The following is a 25,478-nucleotide window of genomic DNA, read 5'->3' as shown; positions in this document are numbered from 1 at the left end:
ACTTACAACAAACCATATCACAACCACATGGTGTGGCCTAAACTAAAAATTCCAACACTCTGCCACTAAGTCATATATTATTTGGCTCAACAATCGTAACTATTTTGCAGAGCTCCTATTTTGTTTGATTGTTTCTGATAGTCACTAGGCTCATTTCATTCCAAATATTTTACTGATGATGTAAGGCTATTTTAACCTCTTGATGTACGAGGTCTGTTCAATAAGTTTCAGGACTTTTGCCATAAAAACGGTAATACTGGTTCAATTTTACTTTTCTTGGTGTCAATAAAAAGTAGAAAGCAAGGCAAAAACAATGCTTTTTACAGAATTTAGAAATCATCATTGGTTCTTAAGTTACAGCAGCCTAAAGTGACGGACTCAAAGCCACGCTGCGATTTTTAGGATTCAGAAATCAGTTATTTTTTTTTCATCGCCAAAATGTTGTAATTTTTTGCTCGGACAATCATATGAAAAAGGAAAGATATTGACAAATACATTTTGAAGAATAACCTGATATTTGTGTCCCTTTACAGCTTACCCCTTCAAAATACTGGCCTTGGCTGAATGGCTGATGGTGCATTTCGGCCAACAATCCGCCAAATCACGGCGGAAATCATGAAAATTTCTCAAAATTTTCTAAAATATTTGCTATCTACTAATGAGGATCTCAAGTCTTTCCAAAAGTTTGAAATACCAATTTTACAAACTAGAGACGTCTAGCACAAGTTTAAATAGACTAGATTGATTTTTATGTACCCTTTTAAATAGAGCTATTTGAAAATTATTGACCATTTCCTTGCTCTCCGCAGAATGAGCCTTCAACGCCCATTAAAAATGAGAGTGGATCAAGCAGTGATACTTGTATGACTCCAGTCACTGTATCCAACACGTGTCTGCTAGTAGCTGCAGCTGTTGGCCCACTCGCTCCAGGATTCAAGTTTCCTCAGACAAAAAAGGTAATTTTTCTTAAATTATCCCTCTCTTTTGAAGCCTCAGCTTTTCCTCAAGCATTCAGGAGTGAAAAGAAACCTCCAGTGGTCTGTGTATTCTTTTCCTATCTTTTAATGTTTGTTGCTGCTCTGTGTTCAATCGTTACAATCAAAACGCATCTGTCTCACATGTCACAGTAGTTTAAAATAGAGAAACATCTACTCATATTCTGTGTTCCCAACTGGGGCTCTCAAAAGGAAACCAAACAGCATCCTAAAATGGGTTTTAATGGTTTGGGCTCTTCAAGATTTTGTCAAATATTTGGTATTGGTAATGGATTCCTTTGTCACTGAGTCAAAATATGTATTTTAGTAAACCAAAGATATTATTTTTTCTAGTTGTATCATTGAGCTCAGTAAGTAATGTCTTTTAAACTTCAGGCAGCTTTTGGTTAGGACCCCATTTAGTTGAACCTTACTGAAATTCATCCAAGATAACTTTTTGCATAGAGAACTCTTGAAGTTCGATGTCTCTTTTTGTTACCTTTCAGTCTGCAAATGAGCACGAAGTGCTGTTTTTTTCGGAAATTTCTCCAAAGTTTTATCAAAAATATTGACACTATATGTCAATTTTATTTGTGCAATAGGAAGCAGCAAGCAATCTGTGTTGCATATTCTAAAGGAGGCTCAGTTGGATTACATTTTGCAATTTGGAACTATAAATTCTAGCCGGGTTTAAAAACGTATGTGCCATTAGTTTCCCTATGCACATCAGTGTTTTTCCAGAAGAGCCAGAATTCATAGTTCCAAATTGCAAAATGTAGTCCAGTTGTCTGTAAGGTGCAAAGGTATGGGATGGCCACCTTCATATAAAAATTTAAAATTTTAATACAAAACTCAGCAACTGAAAACTGTTTCCATCAGGTGCCCTTACTTTCTTCAAGTATGATACTATTCTTCTGTTCCTCCCTTTTTGCAGCCATCACTTAACAGTTGGACCAAGTCCCATGACTCAGCGGGCGGTGACGAGTCACCCCCTAAAAATACTCCTCAAGGAAGCAATGGAGTAACAGGGAACGGAAATGGGGCTGGATTTGCCAAGAAGCGTTGGCTAAGACAAGCCATCAGCGAAGAATCGGAGACACCCGCAGGTATTTATTTGTTCCCCTTCATTAATCCTGTGATCCCTTTTGAATCTGGTGATGGTAGTCATTATTAAAAGAGTGTAGTTTTTTCTCTGAGTTGGATACAGTGTGTTCTTAAAACTGTTTATCTTAACTTTAAATTTAGTTTAATGAAAGGAAAAAATAGAAGACAAAATAGAGAAAGCTGAAAATTTCAGATGATATCACAAAAAAGTTCATCCTTGTAGGCAGTGTGGCTGACCAGTAAACATGCACTGTGTTCAATGTTTTCTTTGCTTTAAATTCGTGCACAATTTAAAGAGTGCAAGGACACGCCTCCAGGAAGATTTGTGCGTAGTGTTCAAACATTATTTCAAGTTTAACCCCTCTCAGTTACATTTTAGAAGTCTTGTCATCAAGAAATCCAGGTATCTTGAATAAAATGTTTTCACATTTAAAGCCTAAAACTGTCTCATACATATTCAATGTATATTTTAATTATTTTCATTTTTTTGATCAGGTGGCTCTCCCTTCATAGAGCAAGCAGTCGGACCATTAAAGAAACGAAGGCTGGCCAGAGAGTCTATGTCATCGGAGCAGTCATTCACTCCGCCAACAACGCCAACTCATGTTGGCAGCAATTCTGTAAGTTTATTTCAATTTATGCACTTTTTCTATCGTCAAACCATAGAGTTCTGACTTTCACCTGAGTCACTGAAGTCACCTGAATTTCTCCCAAAAACTTTCCTGATTTTCAATAGAATGAATAAAACATGTATTTTGTGGTGTCCACAGAGCTGGCAAATTCAGAAAACGGCACTTCATCAAATTAACTGAAAATGCCTAGTAATATTATGATAATATTTTCTCTCATGCTAGTTTTTTCTCTACCTCACAAGTTTTTACAGCCTCAAAGAAAAACTTAGGAAATTCGTATATTTTGATGAGGAAAATTGATAACAGTAGTTGAACAGTTTTCCAAGAAGGTACCAACTTTTTTTTAAGAAGTTTGTAAATGTGAATAGAATGTCTCTGTTGTTAATTTATGAATTATTAATTTATGTCTTTTCATTTTCTTACAGCTGCCTGGTTTTGATGAAGATTCTCGCATGTCAGCTCATGAGGAAATGAACATGGACCAGGTATAATTTAATTACTTGCTTGTTGATAGAGATACATAGCATACGTCTTAAATGTATTACTTAATTTGTCTGATACTACTTTATCATTGACCTTGTTTACGTGCATTCCTGCTGGAGGGTCAGTGTTTTTAGTTTGATCAAAAGTTGATCTTTCACGTTGATTCAAAACATGATTAAGTCAGTTGACCCCATGACATCTCAGTAGTAGTTACATTTTCATGCACCAATACACCCAGGAATAACTCGAGATTGAAAATGAGTCATGCCCTCTAAGTTTATATATTTTCATTTTATCCTGGACACTGAACGGGTACACGTAAAAAAAAAAACAACTAAATTTCAAGATGATGAAGCTATAGTAATGAAACAAAGAATAAAACAAGTAAAAAATAATTGAGCACAGAATTCTGACAAAACTAAAAAAATTTAAAATATTGAATCCTTATTGGTCAAAAGAGCGAGAACAAGTGAGTATTCAAAGAAGATGGAAGAAGTGGGCAATCAGGTATCAAAGCTCAATCGCTGATTCATCTTACAACCCCATTCCCCGTTTTCTATTAATAAACTAATCGAAGCACCCTGAAAGTGATTGATTATGTCAATAGCCACCTCTTTAAATAATGTTGAGACTGAATGAAATACCAATCTACTTTCAGGGAGCGACCAGTTGTGACTCAGCGATTAACGAAGACGGTGATCTCAGTCCTGAGCTCATCAAAAGGAATCTAAGTCCGGAGCTGATCCAAAGAAATAAGAACCTGGAAGAAGTGAAACAAGAACTCTTCGAAGATGAAGCTGAGGAAGACAAGGAGCACCCGATCGCATCCAGCCCTGAACTGATAAAAAGGGAACCTGAGCCGGAGCCAAAAATCGAAGTAGAGTCGGACAAGACGGAGATGAAACTTATAGACAGGGTGGAACAGGAGTTGTCCAATCTTATGGGCTTTACAGATACTAAACCGTTGTTGTTTAGTCTTGAAACAAAGAAAGAAGAGCAGCCGGAAGAAGTAGAAACGCCTCCGCCGCAAGAGGCAACACCTGCAGCCGTCAGAAAAAAGGTACGAGTTGGGAGAATAACACCAATTGCTTAATTCAAATAAATATAAACATCCTAGGATAAAGAGACCGTAATGTGGGATTACCGTTACTTTTGCAGAGGTAGAGGGAAATGTTCATGAACATATAGGCTTACAAATGTCAAACCAAACCGTCGTTCTGAAGGTTTAAAGTTAGTGTTACAAAAGTGATAGTTGTGGAAAAAAGATCCGTAAATTTTCTCAATGTTCCTTAATTAATAGAAGTTTAAGATTGGAAGCTCAGGAAGTTTGTTCTTTCTTGATTGAGCAGTTACGAAAAGCTTGGAAATTTGATACATCGTCCCTTGAAAGTAGTAACATGGCACTAAAATATTGTTTTCATCGTTTCCAATCTTCCATTGAAGTCACTGATGAAGCAGACAGTGTGATCCATCGTATTTCTTAAATGGCTCTTGAGTGTTCCTCATTTCCAAAAATTAAAATTTAATCAAATCAAAAATTCAAAATTTTGATTGTATAAATAACAAAATTGCACTTTATTGAAACCATCAGGAGAATCCAATCCTTTTTTTTTTATGCATGCAGTATAGTAAAATTACACCCTGTGCGATTTTCAGAAATTTTTGCCTGGTTTTTCAGAGAGTAGAAAACAATAATAATTATAACAATTACCTACTTAATAGGTTAAGGAAATTCCGCTTTAAATTGAAAATTTTTGAGGGGTTTAACATTTTTTAGAGTACATCAACTGTAGTCAGTGAATTACTTTTTGAGCTCTGCTCAGTTTACAGCCATTTTTAACATTTTTTCAGGAATGAAAAATTATTCAAGTATTGTGGAAATTCCTTAACATGTTCACCCATCTAGTCGATTCAGGATATGTGGATTTATCAATGTATTTTTTTACATTGTAATGTGTATGCTGTCCTTCGGGAGATTTGTGAATAATTTTTTTTCATTCTTACCCCTCAGCTTTCAATATCTGAGTACCGACAAAGAAAAGGTGGCAATGCGCCTGTGAAACAACCAATGACCGATAAGGACGAAGAAGAGTTATCCGTTCCCCATTCACCATCCTCCTCGAGCTCGTCTCCGCCAACATTCCCTGATGTTGAAGATGCTTCAGCGATCATTGCTAAATCTCTAGAGCTCGAATCTACTATCGCTCAACAGCTGGACAGCAAAAAAGGTATTCTTTTTTCCTGTAAAAGTAATCATCTAAAGTAAATATTTCATCCAAGACAATTTGGTAGTATTCAAATGGTGACATTCTTATGGTTTGTGCAGCTCTTTAATAGTGCTTGATTTTGACATTTTTTTCTAGGCCTTGAAAGTGCTTGATTTTTTGGAAGGTGCTAACTGATTGAATTTTCCTCTTTAAAAATTTTTGGCAGTAAATGCTCTTGTTAAGAAATTAAAAAAGCATTTGACGGACGATGAATAGATTGTTAGGAATAATATTCTATTTATAAAAAAAAATCGTGATCTACCGTCAAAGGGTTAAAAAAATTGCCAACTTTGACCTTGAGTTCTTGCAGCAACAGCTGTGCAGCATTTCTGTTTCGTGTCAATGTTTGAAGCATAAGCTTGGCATCCGCTCAAGCATTTCTGACGCATCAGCTGGATCAGCAGTCCTGCACATGCACACTATTGGCAGAGGGAAACAAAAGGAACCAAAAAATATGATCTGTCAAAACAAATAGGGTTGAGATTGAAATCTGTAATTGGTCAAAAATTTTAACAGTGCTCTTAAGGCTCTCCTTGAGGGAACAGGAGGATTCATCTGTTAATTCGTAGAATCTGCTAAATCACAATACGATAAATTGAGGTCCCACCGTATGTTTTGACTTTACTTCACGAAAAAACGGCAATGCGTACGTCACTTGTCACTGTGACAACTTAAGATTTCATGATCTGGACTTTGAATTATTTATTTTTTTTTTTTTTTTTGGCAGGTGGCAAAAGGTTTGTCGCATCTTCAACCCTTGTGGAGAAGCAGAGAGAAAATTTAACGGAAAGGCTGAAGCGTGAATTTGGACTTGTTCTTGATGATGATGAAGAGCAGGAGAAGAACAAGAGAAAAGTTTCGGAAGATGACGAGCAAGATAAAACCAAAAAGAAAAGTGAGTATTCCTAGCTTCATATTATTTTTCCACAATTTTACCTTAATACATCGCCACCTTCTGAGGCTGTCAGAAGTAAGAGCCCATCAAACTCAAAGAAAAACTTGTTTCGAAGATTAATTTTTTGGGGTATTTATGACCTGTCAAATTTTTTTAAGCGGCCACAATGTTTTCAGAAAGGTACTAACCTTAAAAACTTATGAGCACCATGTTCTTTGTCAAAGTTTGATGAAGAGAAATGTGTACTAGTGCTTCATTTCTCACCTTGTCTAGTAGTTGCATATGTTGCCTACCCTTGAATTTTGGCACACTTTTCAGTGGGGAAAAAGTATGCATTGTATGTCTCTCAGAAAAGACAGTCAAGAGGGTCAAAGCTATAAACCTGCTTTGTAACTCCACATTACTTCATCTCTGAACTTTGGCCTGATTTCAGCTTTGAGCGATCCTCCACCAGCTCTACCGAAACTGAAGGAGCCTATCATTTCAATGTCTGTTCCATCGAACTTCCCACCGGTTCCAACAACGAAGAAAACGAAACATGGATCGCAACCACCCCCTCCGCCGCCACCATCGGAACCCCCTCCCTTGTTTCAACCTTTCTATTACCCTTACTCTCATTTTCCCCCAATGCCGAGACATCCTCACTAGAGAACAATCAAGTGGTGATGCGGTCATTGTACATGTAGAGTTCAAGGTTCTATCACCTCGACGCTTGTGTTTCCTCTGACCAGTAGTCGAACACCAACTTGTTTTAATAATAAACAAAATAATTTTTTTATTATTTTTGCCATTGGAAGATATTTTCGCTATCTGGCCTGATTAGACCTACTATCTCCAGCATGAATCGTTCGAGGTGTCTCAGAATGGAAAACGAGACTTCTGCACTTGAAAAAGCCATCAAGCAGTGATTTCTGTGTAATCAAATCTATACATTTGTATTTTTACTTTAATTTTCAAATACTTCTTTATGAGGTTTAGGTGAATTAGTTCTTCATTGTATCTCACAGTTTTTGTTCCAATTATATGAATAATGGGAATCAGGGAATCCTTTTTGTTACAAATTTAGGTTTTTTTCCTTTAAATTTATTTATTTATTTTTTTTTTTTAAGTGTATTGGTAGCCCCTTATCTCTTTTTCATTCCTATTTAAGATGCTGTAAATATTTTACATTTGAAGCTGAAAAAAAATGTAACAAAGCTGCAAAGCTAAAACAAAAAACATAAACAAAAGTAAATTGACAAAGAAAAAGTGCAAAATGTGCATGATAGAATCTATGCACTTAAACAAAAATAGAAAGAAAAAGAAATACAATTTTGTATATCTTGTAACTACATGTAAATATTGTGGATAAATATTTGTTGTAAATAAGATGAATTCATCTATTTATTTGCACTGTATGCAAAAACTTGTATCTGAGCCAAACCCGTGTCAGTTCTGTCACGCATCTGTTCTAGACATGTACTCCATGCAAGTGGTTTCTAGGTTGGCCTATCGAAGAGGTTAAAACTTGTAGATTTCCTTTTGCATCTTGTTGTACATTTGCTAGGACTCAAACTCAGAATTTTGTAAATGTACATAAAAGTGAAATTTTAATTTCTTTCCTTATTTTTCTTTCTTCCTTTTTTACTGTATCCTGCTTCTTTTTCAATAATGATTCATGAACACAATTGATACCAAAAATCGAACATGGAAGTGATGGGAATCAATACTTCCAAAATCATCATCATTTGAATCATTATCTTAAAATGGATAATCTTCACTGTTGTTAAAATTATCCCATATGATTTATACATATGTGTATTTAGATTTGTACATATATAAATACAGAAACACTTACACACAGTTACATATACCTATACATATATATATTGTATATATGAAAGAATTATAAATATGTAAAATTTTATAAATTAGTCTTGTGCTGTGTAACTCTGCTCGCTTTCTGATTATCTTTTATTTCTTCTGTTCTCTCTTTTTGAATAAAAATCTTGTTTTGAAACCAAACGCTAGTGTTAAAATGTTGACTAATAATGTTTACACTTAATTTCTAAGTTTATGTAAGGCAAAAGTTATCCTAAGATGCTGTGACTTAATCATCCGTGCCAGTTTCCCCACTCGCATTGTTCAGTCGGAGCATATTTTGCTCTGCAATCAAATCTAGCTTCTCCAATCACTACTAACTCTTCACAGAAACATACCCCCCACCTGTCAAAACTCTCTAGAACAATATCTCCAATCTACCGTTACTTGCGGCCAAAAAAATTATCACTTGTAATTATCTATCACTTCTAAAAGCATGATTCTCAGTTGCAATGTCAATGCTCTTATTGTTTCCTCTATCTTTAAAAAGTTGCTCCTCTCTGCCCATTACCGATTAGGTAACCCACAACCGATTCAGGTTGACTCATTTTCCAAATGTGTACAACTTTTCTTTTGCTTTTTCATTGTCATTCTAAGGATGTGTGCAGTCAAACAAGTCATCAGTTTTAATTTCATTGTTATCGAAGGAAGATCGGAGTTTTTACTACCTATAAAATGTACTCAATTTAAATCGCACCTCTTGTTTCTCCTGTTGCACTGAATTTTCCGAGTTCTCAAAAAGAGTCTCGATGCATTTAACCAGTAAAATTTTCACCCCTTTAGTAAATGTAGCTTTATTTTGCCTGTTTTCTAATGGAGCTACAGGGATACTTGTGTTCTGAGATATTGACCTGCTACACAATGTCACAGTTACCGTGAAAAACACGACCTCCCAAAAGTTCATCTTTTGAATGAATGAGTTTGCTCTGTCCATGTTATGATAACTTGCAAGAAATTGTATCTGCCTAAACTTCAAACGTTATGTTTTGGGACATGTTGGTTTATCAGCTGTGATGGTCAAGAGATTTAGCGAGACCATATTATTTACAAGATGAAGTATAAGTGAGTTTAGCAGCAATTATCCTGGGTTTTTTACAGTATGGAAGCATTTTAATTTCCTTAAATTGCAGCTTTTAGCGAGAAGAGGATTAAACGCCATGACAACCCTATCGTTGAATAATGCCTATGTAAGAGGGGGAAAATTTCCAAATGCATCAGGGCTACTGGCGTTCCTTAGTAGTTGTGAAAATAGCATGGGTTAGAAGTAAAGATCTTTTTAATATTTTTCATGATCTGCAGGTAAACCTTAAAAATTTATGTTTTTATTAAGAATTATCCTTTCTTAAATGATCCTTGCAGTTTTCATTCCATTGCAGTCGTGAAGAATTCCCCTAATTGTTTGAATAAATTCTTAATTTTGACATAAGCATGTGGTAGAGCAAAACTAAATCCAGATAATTAATGTGTAATGTCAAGGGAGCGTTTAGATTTTGTTGTCTTGCTGTTTACTGCTGTAAATTTTTGTGAGTTGCTCAAATTATGAAAATAACTGAATTTTTAGTCGTAAGATAATTCAATTCTTAAATTCAAACATCTTTTTCTGTTCCTATAATATTATCTGTGTACCAAGTCCTGTGGCTAAAGATACGGTTTTGTCCTGAAAAGATTGTGTGAATCTTGGTAGCAAAGTGATTGATATTTCAAGTTTTCTCATAGCCCAAAACTTTTTGGGCACAGTTTAGTGGTGATTACTTACCCAGAGCATTCTTAGTTTTCTTCCAAATCTCTTTATCTTTCCTCTGGTTTTTTTTGCATGTGGGATTAAACTGTATCAGTGTTTTTCCTTAATCTCCATAGTTTATTTTTCCTTTTTCCTTCTGCTGTGTAGTATTCTCTGTCTCTTGTCGTTGCCATTTATTTTGGCGAAGATACTGTTTTTGTTCGAGTTACGTTGGATATGGTTCATGCAATCGAATTTAATGAGAAAATTTTTTCCAGTTCACATTTTGCAAGTTGCCACAAACTCTCTCATTTTCTGTGTACCTTATTTATTGTTCAACCTTTCCCATAAGCCTGTCATGTCAGCTGAGATCCTGTAGTTACATTTCATTTCTTTTCGCCATATTTTTTTATTGTATGTTACAATGCACTTCCCATCATTCAAAATAATTAATAGAAGGAGTCTTTTACTTTCTCGCAGTTTTTCCTAGGGAATCTCTATACTCTCGTATCATTACGATAAGTAAGTGCTGCATGGTTCTATTCAAATTTTTCATGAATGCTAAGTTGAATGTAAACCTAGGACCTTTTTTTCCAAGTAGTTCTAAGACCATTCCTATGTGATCTACCATATTTAAAATGCTGGCACTATATACAATAATCTACAAGTTCTCTTGTAATAAATGGTATCAAACTGATAAAAGAGAGGAAAGATGGAAGATTTGTTTCAGTCTGTGAGTAAATCATCAATCACTAAAGCATCGCATGCCAAGCCTAAATTGAATGCGCTCATATATATCTATCATTTTTCACTCAAGCAAAGTCTAGGGATGGAGGTAGGATAGGGCAGATAATTGACGGAGGACAAATATAATTGTATTTTTGGTAGTATTGCATTTCGATTGATTCAGTTTAGTTTTTCCTGATGGGTCTAGCTGCTGAGGTTTTCTGTATCCGGTTGGTTCTGCTCCAGTGGATGCCTTGCACGTTTCTTGTTATCGTTCCATGTTCCACAATTGAGAGTTTATTTTTTTGAGATATCCATACAATATTAATATTTAATAGTAATTTGGCAAGAAAAAAACTACATTGCTTCTCTTGGAATAATCACCTCTTTCAAAGAAATTTTCTGGTGTAAGCGAATCAAACATTGAACAACTCACAAATTTTTAATGTTCTAACTTGAAATAGAAATTTGTAACTGAAAGTGCAATAGAAAATTTTCATAAACAATTTGTACTGGAGTTTTATCATCTGTCCAGAAATTAGTGTAGGAACACTGATCAGATATGTCTCATGAGCATACAATTTTAAAGCACTCTCACTGTTGTGTTTGTAATAATTTTTTTTCTTTTTGTTAAACTTAAATCTTACTTTTCCAAGATTCATTTTAGTGGGAATCCAATCAATCTGTCCGATGATCCACTCATCTAAGCGAGATGAATTTTAGTTCTTTGATATGAATATGTTTCGATGATTTTTTCTGTACTATCCGGTGAATAAGCTTTAGTCTGATTTTTATGCAGATGAGTTTCTTGTTAATTTCTGTAATTCCAATCCTTTCTCATTGTATTTCTATGATTTTTGCAGTTAAAGATTTATAATGCTCATGCTCATCCAAAAGTTAATTAAATTTATTTTTGTAGATTACCACAAACTCTCCAAATCTAATGTTTCATTGTGCTGTCACTACTACGATTATTCCTCATGCTTCAACAAGCAACTCGGACCATCAATTCTGCTTGGAATTCTGGAATCTCTTTGCTCGTGGATCGAACATGCCATACTGTACATGTTTCACTAAGAAGAATATTAATGGCGTTACATGAAGTGTTCTCTGCAAGTAATACGTATTCAGAGATTCTCGCAAAAACCCATTGCACATCAATCATTTCACCAGTATCTTGAAGCAAAGTTACTCTCAGTTGCCAAATTGTGCTAAAGAATCAGCACTTTTTCCCATTCAACTCAATTTAAAGTATGCCAATTTTATCACATGATGTGGCAGCCTTAAGCACACTCGATACTTATGCTTTAACTATTTTTAGGATGTCTTGAGCATTATATTCTGTTTAGTATGTTTAAATATTTTAATGTTGGGGATATTCTTAAAAAAATTGTGACGAATGTTTGTAAGAAGCTATTAAACTATTTTTTTATGATCCATCATATTATTTTTTTTATCTGGTACCCTTCTCATTGAATTTTTTTCCACCTTAATAAAAGGGTTTCTAAGCTAACTAGTCAAGGGCAAGTGAAAGCTCTGATAGAGGACGCTGACATACCACAAATGCGACTTTTTTAGGGCAATGGTACCACAGTTCTGAGCAAATTCGAAGCTGAGATTTCATTACCATTAAAGAGAAGAAATAAGTGTCTCAAGCACATCATGGCATTGTAATTACTAAAAAGAATGCAGTTTTGAACAGTGAGCTACATTTTGGTACTCCAAAGCTCCTGATATGTTCATTATAGATGAGGAATTTCTACACATTTGCTCCCTCAAAAGTTTAAAAAATCTAATGGGTCAGTTGCGCTGGTCACAGAATTGTGTTTTGATGATTGATTCTTGTAGATTAGTTAAAAATAACAAGATCCGTCCAAACCACAACTTTCTACCTCCAGTTAACGGAGACATCGCCCTTTGAAAAGTCAGGTTTTTTACGTCATCCACCGCGGAAGTGACACCCTTGGTTATTCCCTCTTTTATTCGATCAGTGATGCAGAGGGCGCAACATGAAACTTTAACGACATTACACATAAACTCAAGAAATAGACAGATTTGCACTTCAAGGATCCTCTTATCAGGAGATAACGCACTCTATGCGAAGAAATTTGGCAGTCAGTCAGTTCACCACAGATTGTGTCTAATGTTGTTGAAATTTTGCGTTGCGCCCTTTGCATCACTGACCAAACAAAAGAGGAAGAAACCAAGAGTGTCAGAACCGCGGTGGATGACGTCAAAAACCCGAATTTTCAAAGAGCGATATCTCCATTATTATTGAACGAAGAAAGTTGCGGTTTGGACGGATCTTATTATTTTTAGCCAATCTATAAGAATCAATAATCAAAACACGATTCTGTGACCAACGAAACTGACCCATTGGCAGATTTAATGGAAGTCCAGGCTTTTTTCTACTGCACACAAATAGAGAGCAGTGCCCATGTGACAAAAAAGTGAAAGAGGGGGCACAGATTTGGGCCAAAATAATGGCGTTCAAACGAGCTGAGATCTGAGCACAAGAGTGCAGTGATGAAACAACAATTTAACACGAGAAGTAAGTGATCAACTCGTTTATTTGTATAAAAATATATATGGATAAACTTGAGATAAACACCAAAAAAAAAAAGAAGAGAGAATAATTAATCAATAAGCCATTTAAAATAAAAGAACAAGGTGAGAGTGGTGGATGCATCACTTCATAGACAAAATTATTCTGAAAATGAGATGAAAATACAAAAGCATATGTGGACCTCTGATCTGACCAAACAGCTTAAACTCATGTCTACGTTGCTAAGATTGTGCAACTTCTCCTTTTTTTTATGAGGAAATTGCCCACATTATTTTCTCGGCCAAAATATTCAGAAAAATGGAAAAAACATTGAGGCAAAGTTTGGTACAAAGCTTACAGCTACAGCTCTCTATCAACTTATCACTTGAATGTGTGCACAATCTTAGCAACATTGACATGGGTACAAGCTGTTTGGTTGGGAAAGTCCTTGTAACTCACACCGAAGAGACCAATCTGCAAACTAATAGTGGGACTTATTGTTAGTCTTCATTTTCATTCAAAAGTATTTTCTGAAAAAGTCATGTTTAAATAACATGTAATACTCTATTTAGTAAATAAATTTTGAAATGTAGCACTGCAAGAAACTAATTCCTCTGATGCACGAAAGGACTGGCATCAGTCGGAGGTCACGGTTCGCTGTATATTAATGAAGCAAGAGCCCTGTTTGGCGAGCTTAAATCTACTGACAAATAGATGAAGAGTCGTATTCAGTATCGTTCCTTAAACAGTTCATTTTTATAGGAAGCTTCATTTAGTATTTATATATTATATATTATATTAATATATTATATTATATTTATAATATATATATATATATAAATATATATTTAGTTTACTTTGTTATAAAAGATGGTTCAAGGAAGCCCTCTAAATGGACGTATTTCTGCCAAGTGGAACTGTGTGCATTAAGACATGAGCTCTGAGACCCATAAGAATATATTAGGTTGTCTACCAGTTATGAAAAACCAATATTGGGGACTTTCGGGAACTTTTAGGGGAGTTTTTTCGAGAAATAGTAAGAGAAAGGGAGCTAGTTAGAGCGTTAAAAGGCGTACTTTATACAACTAATTTCACAAGTCATGTTGAACCGATGAAAACAAACGAAAAACCAAGCAACACTTCAGTTTTTTTAATCCTGGTTACACCGCGCTGCCACTGAAAAAGGGAAAATTTGAAAATGCTGGTGTTTAGGACGATTTTTGTCATTTTTTGGGGACCTGAACAAGAAAATTGGGGACTTTTGGGGACATCAGGGACACCCTTCCAAAATCGGGGACATTGGGGACCGGTAGACACCCTATATATACATAACAGGGCTCAAGTCATAATTCACATAGTTCCGTTTGGCAGAAATACGTTGAAATAGCATCATAAAAAGGGCAATTTTTGCCGACCTCGAGTAAAATTCCGCAGTATAACTTTGCAAAAGGATCCTTCCAAGGGATGACAATAACCGCAAAAAATAAACAATACCATGATTTTGACAAATTTTAAGGTAGATGCGAACTTGTGGGAAAAAAAAAAAAAAAAAAAAAAACTTTGAAATTTAAAAAGCTCTTCATTTATTTTCTCTTCAATTTTGTTTTTTGAAGCGGTGAAGTAATCCCTTGCAAGGATACTTTTCAAAGTTATACTGCTGAATTTGATTTAATGTGGGCATAAGTCGTCCTTATGATGCTATTTCGAGGGCTTCTTTAAACCTTCATTCATCATAAAGTGGATTACATTTTGCAATATGGAACCACTATCTCTGGCTCCTCCATAAAAACACCTTTCTGCATAGGGGAACTAATGGCACATATGTTGTTTCTAAAATGAGCCAGAAAAAGTGGTTCCTTATTGCAAAATGTGGTCCAAGTAAACCAAATGGGGCAACAAATGGAAAGGAGCTGTTCAAGGAACGACAATGAATACGGCTCTTTGACTTATTGATGACTTAAACTTCATTATAATGAGCTGTAGCTATCCGATCAAGCATCTAAGATCCAAGACAGGAAGAAATGACCGCTTTACTTACGAAAGTATCACACCTAAAAAGTTGCATCCATTAGACAGAGTTACATTATGATATCTGTGCAAAAACTTAACAAAACCCAAAAACTTTGGCACTCCAGACCGCAGAATTAATTTCCTCATGTACATGCAAAATTTGGGGATGATTTATTAAAATTTTAATTAATAATTGCCGAACAATTGCCTTATATTTCAAAGGGTCAGGGAATGAGAGATGAGATAATTAGTGATCGACAATAAAAATAAAAAACTGTATTCCATCTTGAGAAAAAAGATAGCGAAAAAGATTTTAAACAACTAATAAAAGAGAAAAAGGCTCTCTGACTTTGAGAGAATGTATACGGCAGGACCAGCTGTGAGGATAATGTTAGAACTTGCGGCGAACACAGAATGGGTCTGTTGCGCTTGTCATAGAATCGCATTTTAATGGTTAAAACTTATAGATTAGCTTAAGATAATAAGATCTATGCAAACGCACAGTTCCTACGTTCAATATCATCAGAGATCTTGCCCTTCAATAAACATAGTGTATACAGACATTCACCAAAGTAGTGGATACCATGGTGTCTCCCATACCTTGGATTCATCAGTCAGTGATGCATACATTTGCACTGGTTTCTCGGCTTGAAACATGGATGAAGTCATATGCCATGTCTTTAGAAGGCAACAGTTCCATTAATATTGGCTCTGGAAACTTAGTGTTTGGACGGATCTTATCATATTTTATTAATCTATATACAGAAATGATCAAAACTTGACTCTATGACTGGTGCAACTGACCCATTGAACCGTCTGTTCATGCAAGGTCTCAAGCACTAGTAGAGTTTTAATACTGGCAGAGTGCGAGCCTTGGAAGCCGTGATGGATAATATACGGAAGCAAGGCTTACTAAGTTTTGATCCTTGAACCCTTTCGTAAATACACAGTTTGATTTGATGTGTAATAAAATACATATTAAAATGAGATTAACTAATTGTTGATGACGATTCTTCATTACTCTGCCGTAATGGATCTGCGCCAGGCTGAAGGATCGTATCAATAAGACTGCACACATTCTGTCGAAAACTTCTGAACTGACTATTACTCATTTCATTTACATCTGGCAATAAACTTAGAAGAAATTGTTGCCTATGACTTTCTTGCTCTGTTTCTTTCATTTTGTTCTTTACATAATCTATGACGTATTGGTCAGGACTTAATTCTTCAATATTGATATCGTTTTCTGTCTGCTTGGCAAATTTTTCAATGGGATAGGTCTTCATCCCAAGACACTCTGGTTTAATACCTGTCATGTTCTGGTTTTCCCCAGAATTATTTTCCTCATCAGTCAATCTCTCACATTCATTTGTTGCAGATGCTGCATCTTCATCTGACGAGGCTGAGTCTACGTTTTTGGATGACTTTTTCCTATTTTTTCCAATATGCACATAAGGCTGTAATAACTGCATCGTTTTGAAGAGATCACCGGATGTATTACTACTCGTTGAGTTATTTTTCTCTGGAACAAGCATACAGAAATAAGTTGATTGTTGTACGAAAAAAACAAATTGAACAAAACAGGAATTAGCTTGATTGCATTAGTGTTGCATGATTTCCTATCATAAGTTTTATTTTTCAAACAGAAAACTACAGAACATTCTACCTTGAAATTGTATGCTATTAGTCTTGTAATGGGGGGGGGGGATTCCCACAGAACTTCAAGGCAATGTGTTGCTTAGTTTTCAGCATTAGTAGCTGAGGCCCTAACATTGAAGAGCTAACATTTCATAATTTATGATTCAGCTCCTGATAAATTTTTCCAAATAAAAGGGCGCTGAAATCAAGAAACTCTTTGGGATTGACTTTTTCAGCCGTTTATTTTGAAATAAAAAAAAAAAATTGGAAAGGGGGATTAATAACCCCTAAAAACCTGTATACATGCTGCCTATCATGTTTCTTGAAAAAGAGGAAAACATAATAGAAAATTGTGCGACTTCAGATGTAGTTAGGCTAATTTTTTATCATTTCATGGCTTCGGCTTGATCAATTTTGGTTAGAAACGAATCTGATTACCTGTCTCAAATTGACGAGACAACGTCTGAATATATCAGTTTGTAATATCTTTAAAAGTATTTCTTCTTCGATGGCTTTGCACAAATACAGGTCATTCTCTTCTTTGTATGGAGGGGGATGTCAACCCAAAAAAAAAAAAATGGAAGTGAAAGTCTCGTCTTTGAACTCGACTTCTAGCAAAAGCACATCACCTGAAATTAGTCTCGTGGCATCAAACAGCAAACTGCAGGCAACATTTTAAGTATGATCTCTATGGTTTTAAGTTTCTCTCTCCCTTTGTTGCCTTGCTTTTTGAAACTATCCAACCAATTATTTGCTTTCGATTTGTTTTCCATAAAAGCTCTTGATCTGTGCCCACTACCTTCAATTTTTGAAATTCACGACTAACACTACACATTACTCTGATTTCAATTCTGACTCCAATTCTGTTGTCGACAACATGTATGAGCCGAAATTGTTATCTTTCTTTTTAAAAACTACCCAAGTACCTAACTACTTTTCCTGGGTAGCAATCAACAAAAAGTGGCGACTGAGGGGCCGAGTCAGATGAGCAGCTAGATCTATTGTATAGGGGCTGAAACGCAGGTTACTGACATATTAGAAGGACCTAGGCTCGCCAAAGCCGATCAATCCTGAGACAATGGATTGAGTCACTCACTTAAGTCCACCCTTCAGCCACCACTTTTACTGCCGTGGACTATAGCTGATATTCTTCAGATTTCTTTAAAATGAAAACTCTTATAGCTAACGTATGACCAAGCATTTTCTACCATCTTGTAAAGCTTCATTAGAGAAAACAGCAAAGTAAAAAGGAACAGATCAAAAACAGGAAACATCATTTTTTGATGCTTGGAATTCAAAATGATGGACTGGTTACGTTAATGATGATTATACATAGGGTGTTCAAAAAGTTTTGCATACTTCCGGATTTTGAACGAACGAAAGCAGCTATCGATTTGCGGTTTATGTGTGCTTAAAGTAGACGTAATTACCAATAAAACAAGACCAATAACAACTCTCTAGCTTAAAGAATGACGGAGATACAGGGTTTTGAAAATGACATGGAGCATGACCGCTTCCAAGACTTTTAGCTACAAATATGTCTATCGAGCGGAAAAAAGTTAAATGAGAATTGAGTGTTTTTATTAAAAAAACTTACAAAATCTTACGGAAATTGACGAACTTCAAGTTTCTTCATCGGATGACACTGATGACTCAACATTATGCTGTTTTTCAAAGTATTTTCCACCACTTTGAACACAAAGCTTCAGCCACTCTGTCCAATTCACAAGGATCGTCTTTTCGAAGTCTTCTTGACGGAGGGTTTTGAAGCATTTTCAAACAGCGGTTTTGATCTAGGCTTTGGAATGGCTCTTTCCTGAGTTAAAGAAATTTCTGAAAGGCACACGGTTTGATTCCATAGCCTAGATCAAAATCGCTGTTCGAAAATGCTTTAAAACCCTCCGTCAAGAAGACTTCAAAAAGACGATCCTTGTGAATTGGACAGAGCAGCTGAAGCTTTGTGTTCAAAGTGGTGTAAAATACTTTGAAAAACAGCATAATGTTGAGTCATCCGTGTCATCCGATGAAGAAACTTGAAGTTCGTCAATTTCCATAAGATTTTGTAAGTTTTTTTAATAAAAACACTCAATTCTGATTTAACTTTTTTCCACTCGATAAACATATTTGTAGCTAAAAGCCCTGGAGGCCGTCACGCTCCATGTCATTTTCAAAACCCTGTAACTCCGTCATTCTTTAAGCTAGAGAGTTGTTCTTGGTCTTGTTTTATTGGTAATTACGTCTACTTTAAACACACATAAACCGCGAATCGATAGCTGCTCTTGTTCGCTCAAAATCCGGAAGTATGCAAAACTTTTTGAACACCCTATGTACATGAAATTCGTGATGCTATAAAATGTATTGCAAAAGAATAATAATAGGCTTACTAGCATGAAGTTTGATGTGCCTTTCAAGAAACTTCTTTGATTTGAAAGGGACGCAACATAGGTGGCAGATGAGTTTCTGTGACCCATCTGCACGATCTTCGTGAACTTTCATGTGTTCCTTCAAAAGACTTTCTCGAGCAAAAGCTTTGTCACAAACTTCACATGCATGCTGCTCTTTTGAAAGGTCTGAAAAAAAATCAATACTTAAGTAGGAATTTAAAAAAAACGGGTAATCGAAGCAAATACTGTTCATCATGGGTTATCCCTGAAAGTTGGTTGGCGTATAATTATTTTATTAGTGATGATCAAAATTTTGTGGTGGAACTCTCCCTACAAAAAGGGTAGTGTGAATTATGTATATTACCTTGAAAACATAAAAAAATATTTTCAAGGAATGTTGCAACAATATTGCCTGGCGATATGAATGAAATATTGCAACAATATTGACGCAACGATTGCCATTACATAATGCTGTGCAAAATGGACCACTGACCGGAAAGAGAAATTAGACACCATAGCACATTTTTCATCATGAAAATTTTACCCATAGCACATTGAGCACACCAAGACATTTCAAAATAATTTTATACCTATGTTAAAAAGAAACAAGCGTAATTGACATTATAAGTAGTATATTCAAACTTCCCTCTGGCTAGCAAACCATTATTGATAAAAACCTAATTACATGTAGACATTAAAATCGATCTATAAATTGGGCAGATACCTAGAGCTTGGTTACACGCACATTTCCTTCCTCTTTTGATACAAGTTATCTTTAATTTTATTCAAAGAAAAGTTGGTGCACAAGAAAATGTTTTCACTTTAAATACTTAGTCGAGGTTATTTGGACCGAGTTTAACAGAAAGGAACCAAGCCACATCAGCTATTGCCAAGTTTAACTGGGCAATTAAATTGTTTACGAGAGAACGTTTTTTCGGATTTCTGTGAAAATTTTAAGGAATTTGCTTCGTACCGTGGAGAATTTTCACTGAAATTTGCACAAAAATCCGCACAACCGTTTTCATGTAAAAAATTAAATCGCCTAATTAAATTTGGCAATAGCTGATGTGGCTTGGTTCCTTTCTGTTTAACGCGATCCATTTGAGTGCTCAATTTGACTTGAGTAGACTCAAGTTCATCTGTGGGTGGTAAGTATGAATTAACGTTGACAAGAAGCATTATTTTCTAAAATAAAACTTAAATTTGCAGAGTTTCAACAGGCTCCTTCTATTTTCTGTAAAATTTCGATGAGGAAACATGAATGGTACTTCTTAATTTTGTTCCGTGTCTAGTGGTCCAAAGATGAATAGTCCTAAAAATAATGCCAACAACAGGAAATACTAACATATAGGTAAAAAAATAGCATTAACACTGTTTTTGTTAATTTTTAATTTTATCTTGATACACTATTTCAGGCAATATTGCTGTGTTGAACATGTTGGTATAAATATCAATACCAAGCAAAAAAAAAAAAAAAAAAAAAAAAAAAAAAAACAACAACAACAACAAAGCTCTCTGTCTCACACGTAATGTTGTTTCAATGTTTCAATGAAAAGAAAAGAAATTGGTGATTACCGGTATGTCTAGCAACAATATGTCTACAAAGGTCATGTTTTCTTATGAAATATCTTCCACAGTCTGGGCAACCAAATTTGTCACCCTCGTCTAACTCTCTATGCTTTTGTTTTTCATGACGTCTCCAATTCGTCTTGGATGAAAAGGATTTCCCACAAAAACCACATTCAAACTGGGCAGGCATCTTCATTCCTGGTACAAGATAATAGAAAAAAATTAAGAGAAATAACACAGGTATCGGTATGGATGCAATGAAAAAGTGCAGTTTAGTACAAGTTTGATTTGATGTATATGTTGCAGGCAATTTACAATCTTCGGCAATTTGCAAGCTGCTAGTGATGAACAAATTTAATGAGGAAAATCCGACAATTTACCGATAGATACGGGAACACCGTGAGAATTCACCTCACTTTTTCAGAGGATGAGTCGGGTTTTATCCACGCCGCAAACTAGGATCGGCAATCAGATAGAAAGGGTTAATCAGTGTGAAATGCAACTGTTTACCTTTGAAAAGAACTAATTGTTTGCAGCCTGGCAAGCAATTCAAGGGATGCAGAAGACACGGCGCCAGAGGATGAGGACGTAACTCATCCCTCAAAGCGGAAGGCGCAGATTCTAGAAGAAAGAAGTGGCACACATGAAAAGCTTGTGAAAGCCGCCGACAAAATGTCAGAGAGAAGTGACTTCCTCCACAGCCCACTAAAAGGTGGCACCTACATCATTATAAGAGTTCCGAAATTTGACCGGGGGCCTTTAGATGACTCTAACCTCCCTGGAATAGTCATAGAAGTTAAGAACAGAAAGTACAATGTTTCAACGGCGGTTGGTGTGCTAAACAATTGGTTATCAAGGAACCAGCTACAAGAGGTCCTTGCTAATAAGTTAAGCACGTGTGATTTAAATGCTTTAAAACAAAAAAGTTTCAGTTAGAGAAGCAGTTGCCCACCCCTCCCTCTTCGAAGGCCAGGGCGTTGAAAAATGTAACTGCTCTTCAACAGGCACTCAATGCTCTACGAAGTGCTGTTCTCGCTTCAAAACTGATCTCAAAGGCAATAGCCGCTGCCATTCCTCTTTGTTCTGCAAGAACAAGTAGTTAATTAAAGTCATGGTAGTTTCTGAGTAGGTATTTTAATTTGTGACGCAATTTTAAAAAAAATTGAGTGAGTTTTGAGAAAAATAAAGAAATAAATGAAAGTGCAATAAAGTAATTAAGTGATGCCACCATGTCTCCTGTACCGTTCCTGCTGTACATTATCAGGTGGTCGTCGTACCTGTTCCATCGTGCACACTGCCAAACGTCATGGTAAGGTAAATTTTCAGATTTTTTTCATTAAATTTGTTCATCACTGGCAGCTTGCAAATTGCCTAGGCAGTTTACATATTGCCTAGGCAATTCGCCGGCTTGCGTTTTGCCTCGGCAATTCGCGATCGGCTCGCGAATTGCCGGAGATTGGAAATTGCCTGCGACATATACAGAGTTATACAATTAGTGTCCTGGACTAAAGCATCAAAATAACAAATAAATAGCAAAAAGACATTTCTTAGATTAGTTCAAGGTGTAGAAAACGTCAATAGCATCCTTTGCATTATTTTCTACATGGATTTAAGAAAATACTGCCTAATGGGTTCTGTGGCCGACTCAGAGGCTTCTTTTCAAAAACTTAATTTCATATGAGTGCAACATGTGAGCGTTTAAACACTAAGTAATGGATGTAGAAAGTTTCTGAAGAGTGCATATTTTGTATAAAAATATTTTCTTTGCAAAAGCACATATCAGGGGCAGTGATTACTCTCACCATTAACATCCAATTTTGCTGAGGATTAATCTCCATGTCCTCTAGGTTCGTACGTCCAACAATGGGCCTATTGCGCTATTTTTTTTTATTGCTTGAAACAAAGAACTAAGGCTTCTGATATTACAGGAATCTTCCCAGAGTTTTTGGATCACCAGAAACCCCCAAAAATTCAACTTAAAAAACTCCAGAAAATTCAGATTTTCAAAATAGTCCCCCTTATGCGGGAACAGATCTGGTACACTCGTTACGTCACATCTCATGACAAACCTAGTCTTTTTATCACTCAAAATGTATTTTCCCATTGGGAATTGGCAGCTGTTTTGCAAATGCAAATATTGAGTCAATCAATGATTTATCGACCAAAATGGAATTCAGAAATGGATTTCTTGGACATTGAAATGGTTGAATTCTTCATTAGATAAATAAGAAACGACAGGATACTTATACCCTATTTTTAAGGAAAACTGTAGTCAATGGGTGATTGTTTACATCTGCCATAGGCCTTGTCTCCACGAGCCGTTTCACGAGATTTGTCCCAGGGAAAAATCCCACTTACGAAGTTGGGAAAAATATTGAGTTAATCAATATTTTTCCCAGTACCAAGTATGGTACTTGTACCCCTAGGACCCACTGAGAGAAGAAGAAGAAGTGAAAACGAACTGTGCGATATTTTATTCATCACCACATTGTTAATGCTTGTTTAGTTAAAATAATGTGTCTGATTGTCAATTGAGTGCATTTATTACTATAATCCCGGTTAAATACTCGACTTTGACTACTTTATCTTCCCGCGCAAACTAGCCGCAGGACTGTATGAGCCCCGTCCCGTGGAGACGGTAACTGGGAAAAATCCCAGAAGTTTCATTCCTGCGATTTGAACTTGGGACAAATCCCATGAAAACATCCCGTGGAGACAAGGCCATAGGGATAACAGATGTAACAAACATGGACATTACCTCAATATTTAGCCATTTTCATGAGTTTTTACTTTTTTGTCACTATTTGAGAGTAAGTTTTTTTTTTTTTTTTTTTTTTTTTTTTTTTTTTTTTTTTTTAAAATCAATTGTTGGGTAACTTAGGATCATGTTAAATGATGTGAAGGTATCAATTGTTACATTTTAATTCAGAACACACTCCGGCAGTCCAATGCTGAAACCTGGATGCAGCAAGTTAGAAGTCAAATCTTCCAAAACATGTGTGAATTCTGAATTCTAACCAACTAGAGCTTGCGCATCCAATGTTGAAATAACATCAAAGTGTTGTTTGTTATCACTCATCACAGGAGCCATCGACAGCATGTTTTTACCTGCTGGGTAGTGCTAATTCAGAGCTATTCGGAGGTTCGCGCTTGTCTCAACATACAAAGTGCGAGCTATAACTTTTGACTAGCAAAAATTTTCAGATGTATTCAAAACAGCTCCAGATTTGATTTTTCAGTAGGTGCAGAGTAATTGCAGCATTATGTGCTCTACAGCCACAGGACATACCTTAAATAGTCTAGAAGAGATGACAGGGATATGTATTGACACTAACAATTTATGAACACAACATCCGGAGAACAAACCGATTACTTCTAGGAGTTCAAGTTTTTGAAATTATGTCAATTATCAGAAGAAAAAGTTAATTACACCATCGTTGATTTCCAAGGTTGAAGTGGGTTGATATTTTGTCACGAAAAGAAGAAAAACAGTAAACAGTACTCTCTTGATTTTCACATAATATTTTTGAATAAGAATTTGGTAATAACATCAAGGTAGATCCGAATTTTACTTTTTACAACTAAACAATAAACATTCATTCATCGGTCGATTGTTGAATCGTCATCGAATGGCCTTGATCATCGATATGGACTATGGAGCATTATGAAGATAAGGAGTTATCGATTCCACCCATGCTTTGATCGATTCAACAATCGAACTCCTCTGGCCATTAGTTTGAGGTTAACACATCGGTTGAATATTGTCACTGGTTGAATATGAATATGAATAAAGATCAAATAAAGATGAAACCTGAACCTAACCTCAAAGCATTCCGCAGACAGAGTTGCAAAATTTCACGAAAGATTCTAAAATGAAATTTCGATGTAGAATTTCATGAAATATCATCACATTCTGAAACTTTACAGGTTTCATGAAGAGACTTGTGAAACAGCATAAAAGAGTGAAAAATCATTAAAAGTACCTGTTCCCCACCCCCTCCCGTTCGAAACACATTATTTTTTAATCCATCACCTTATGCATATAACATTAGATAGCCGGGCAGCCCAGGAAAACTAGAAGACAATCGTAGGTACAGATGCAACCAGCCCGCTAAAGAGTGCGAGAGAGATAGAAATAGCCAAGCGTCTCGCGTATGAGTGCGAGAGAGAAAGAAAATCGCCAGGCGGGACTTGCGTTGTTTTTCCGGCAAAGGCGCATGGCGTTCCCCCGCGACCCTCTGAGAGAAGTTGCACCCTACCCTCACACGCTTGGGTGTGCGAGAGAGACAGAAAACAGCCAGGCACCTCGCCTAAGTGTGCGAGAGAGATAGAAAATAGCCAAGCGGCTCGCGTATGAGTGCGAGAGAGAAAGAAAATCGCCAGGCGGGACTTGCGCTGTTTTTCCGGCAGAGGCGCATGGCGTTCCCCCGCGACCCTCTGAGAGCGGTTGCACCCTACCCTCACACGCTTGGGTGTGCGAGAGAGACAGAAAACAGCCAGGCAGCTCGCCTAAGTGTGCGAGAGAGATAGAAAATAGCCAAGCGTCTCGCGTATGAGTGCGAGAGAGAAAGAAAATCGCCAGGCGGGACTTGCGTTGTTTTTCCGGCAGAGGCGCATGGCGTTCCCCCGCGACCCTCTGAGAGCGGTTGCACCCTACCCTCACACGCTTGG

General features: G+C 36.2%; 2 protein-coding genes across 5 annotated transcripts in view; one reads left to right on the top strand and one right to left on the bottom strand.

Moving 5' to 3' along the window:
* upSET (SET domain-containing protein upSET) overlaps positions 1-12,103 on the top strand; it is a 50,368-nt gene extending 38,265 nt beyond the window's left edge. Inside the window, exons 16-23 of the mRNA XM_019045133.2 lie at positions 810-956; positions 1,909-2,080; positions 2,574-2,698; positions 3,136-3,195; positions 3,852-4,253; positions 5,205-5,421; positions 6,188-6,355; positions 6,789-12,103. Of these exons, the coding sequence (XP_018900678.2) occupies positions 810-956; positions 1,909-2,080; positions 2,574-2,698; positions 3,136-3,195; positions 3,852-4,253; positions 5,205-5,421; positions 6,188-6,355; positions 6,789-7,003 (1,506 nt within the window). The 3' untranslated portion in view covers positions 7,004-12,103. The remainder of the gene's footprint in view (positions 1-809; positions 957-1,908; positions 2,081-2,573; positions 2,699-3,135; positions 3,196-3,851; positions 4,254-5,204; positions 5,422-6,187; positions 6,356-6,788) is intronic.
* Positions 12,104-14,804: 2,701 nt separating this feature from the next.
* On the bottom strand, positions 14,805-24,512 carry LOC109032885 (uncharacterized). Of its 4 annotated transcripts, none has more exons than XM_072296649.1 (5): positions 24,097-24,512; positions 21,318-21,428; positions 20,814-21,005; positions 19,239-19,424; positions 14,805-16,738 (listed from the first exon to the last, which is right to left on the bottom strand). In XM_072296649.1, exons 3-5 carry the CDS (start codon positions 21,001-21,003, stop codon positions 16,206-16,208), a joined length of 909 nt encoding a protein of 302 aa, XP_072152750.1. In that variant the 5' UTR covers positions 21,004-21,005; positions 21,318-21,428; positions 24,097-24,512; the 3' UTR covers positions 14,805-16,205. The 4 variants fall into 4 exon arrangements, with proteins under 4 accessions (XP_072152750.1, XP_072152749.1, XP_072152752.1 ...); XM_072296648.1 differs by lacking the exon at positions 24,097-24,512 and adding an exon at positions 22,085-22,130; XM_072296651.1 differs by lacking the exon at positions 21,318-21,428 and having other exon boundaries at positions 24,238-24,512.
* Between the last annotated feature and the right edge of the window lie 966 nt (positions 24,513-25,478).

Source organism: Bemisia tabaci, chromosome 2, assembly GCF_918797505.1.
Source record: "Bemisia tabaci chromosome 2, PGI_BMITA_v3".
Classification (NCBI taxonomy): domain Eukaryota; kingdom Metazoa; phylum Arthropoda; class Insecta; order Hemiptera; family Aleyrodidae; genus Bemisia; species Bemisia tabaci.
The sequence above is the reverse complement of the archived record's forward strand: the minus strand, read 5'-3'. Positions and strand labels throughout refer to the sequence as shown.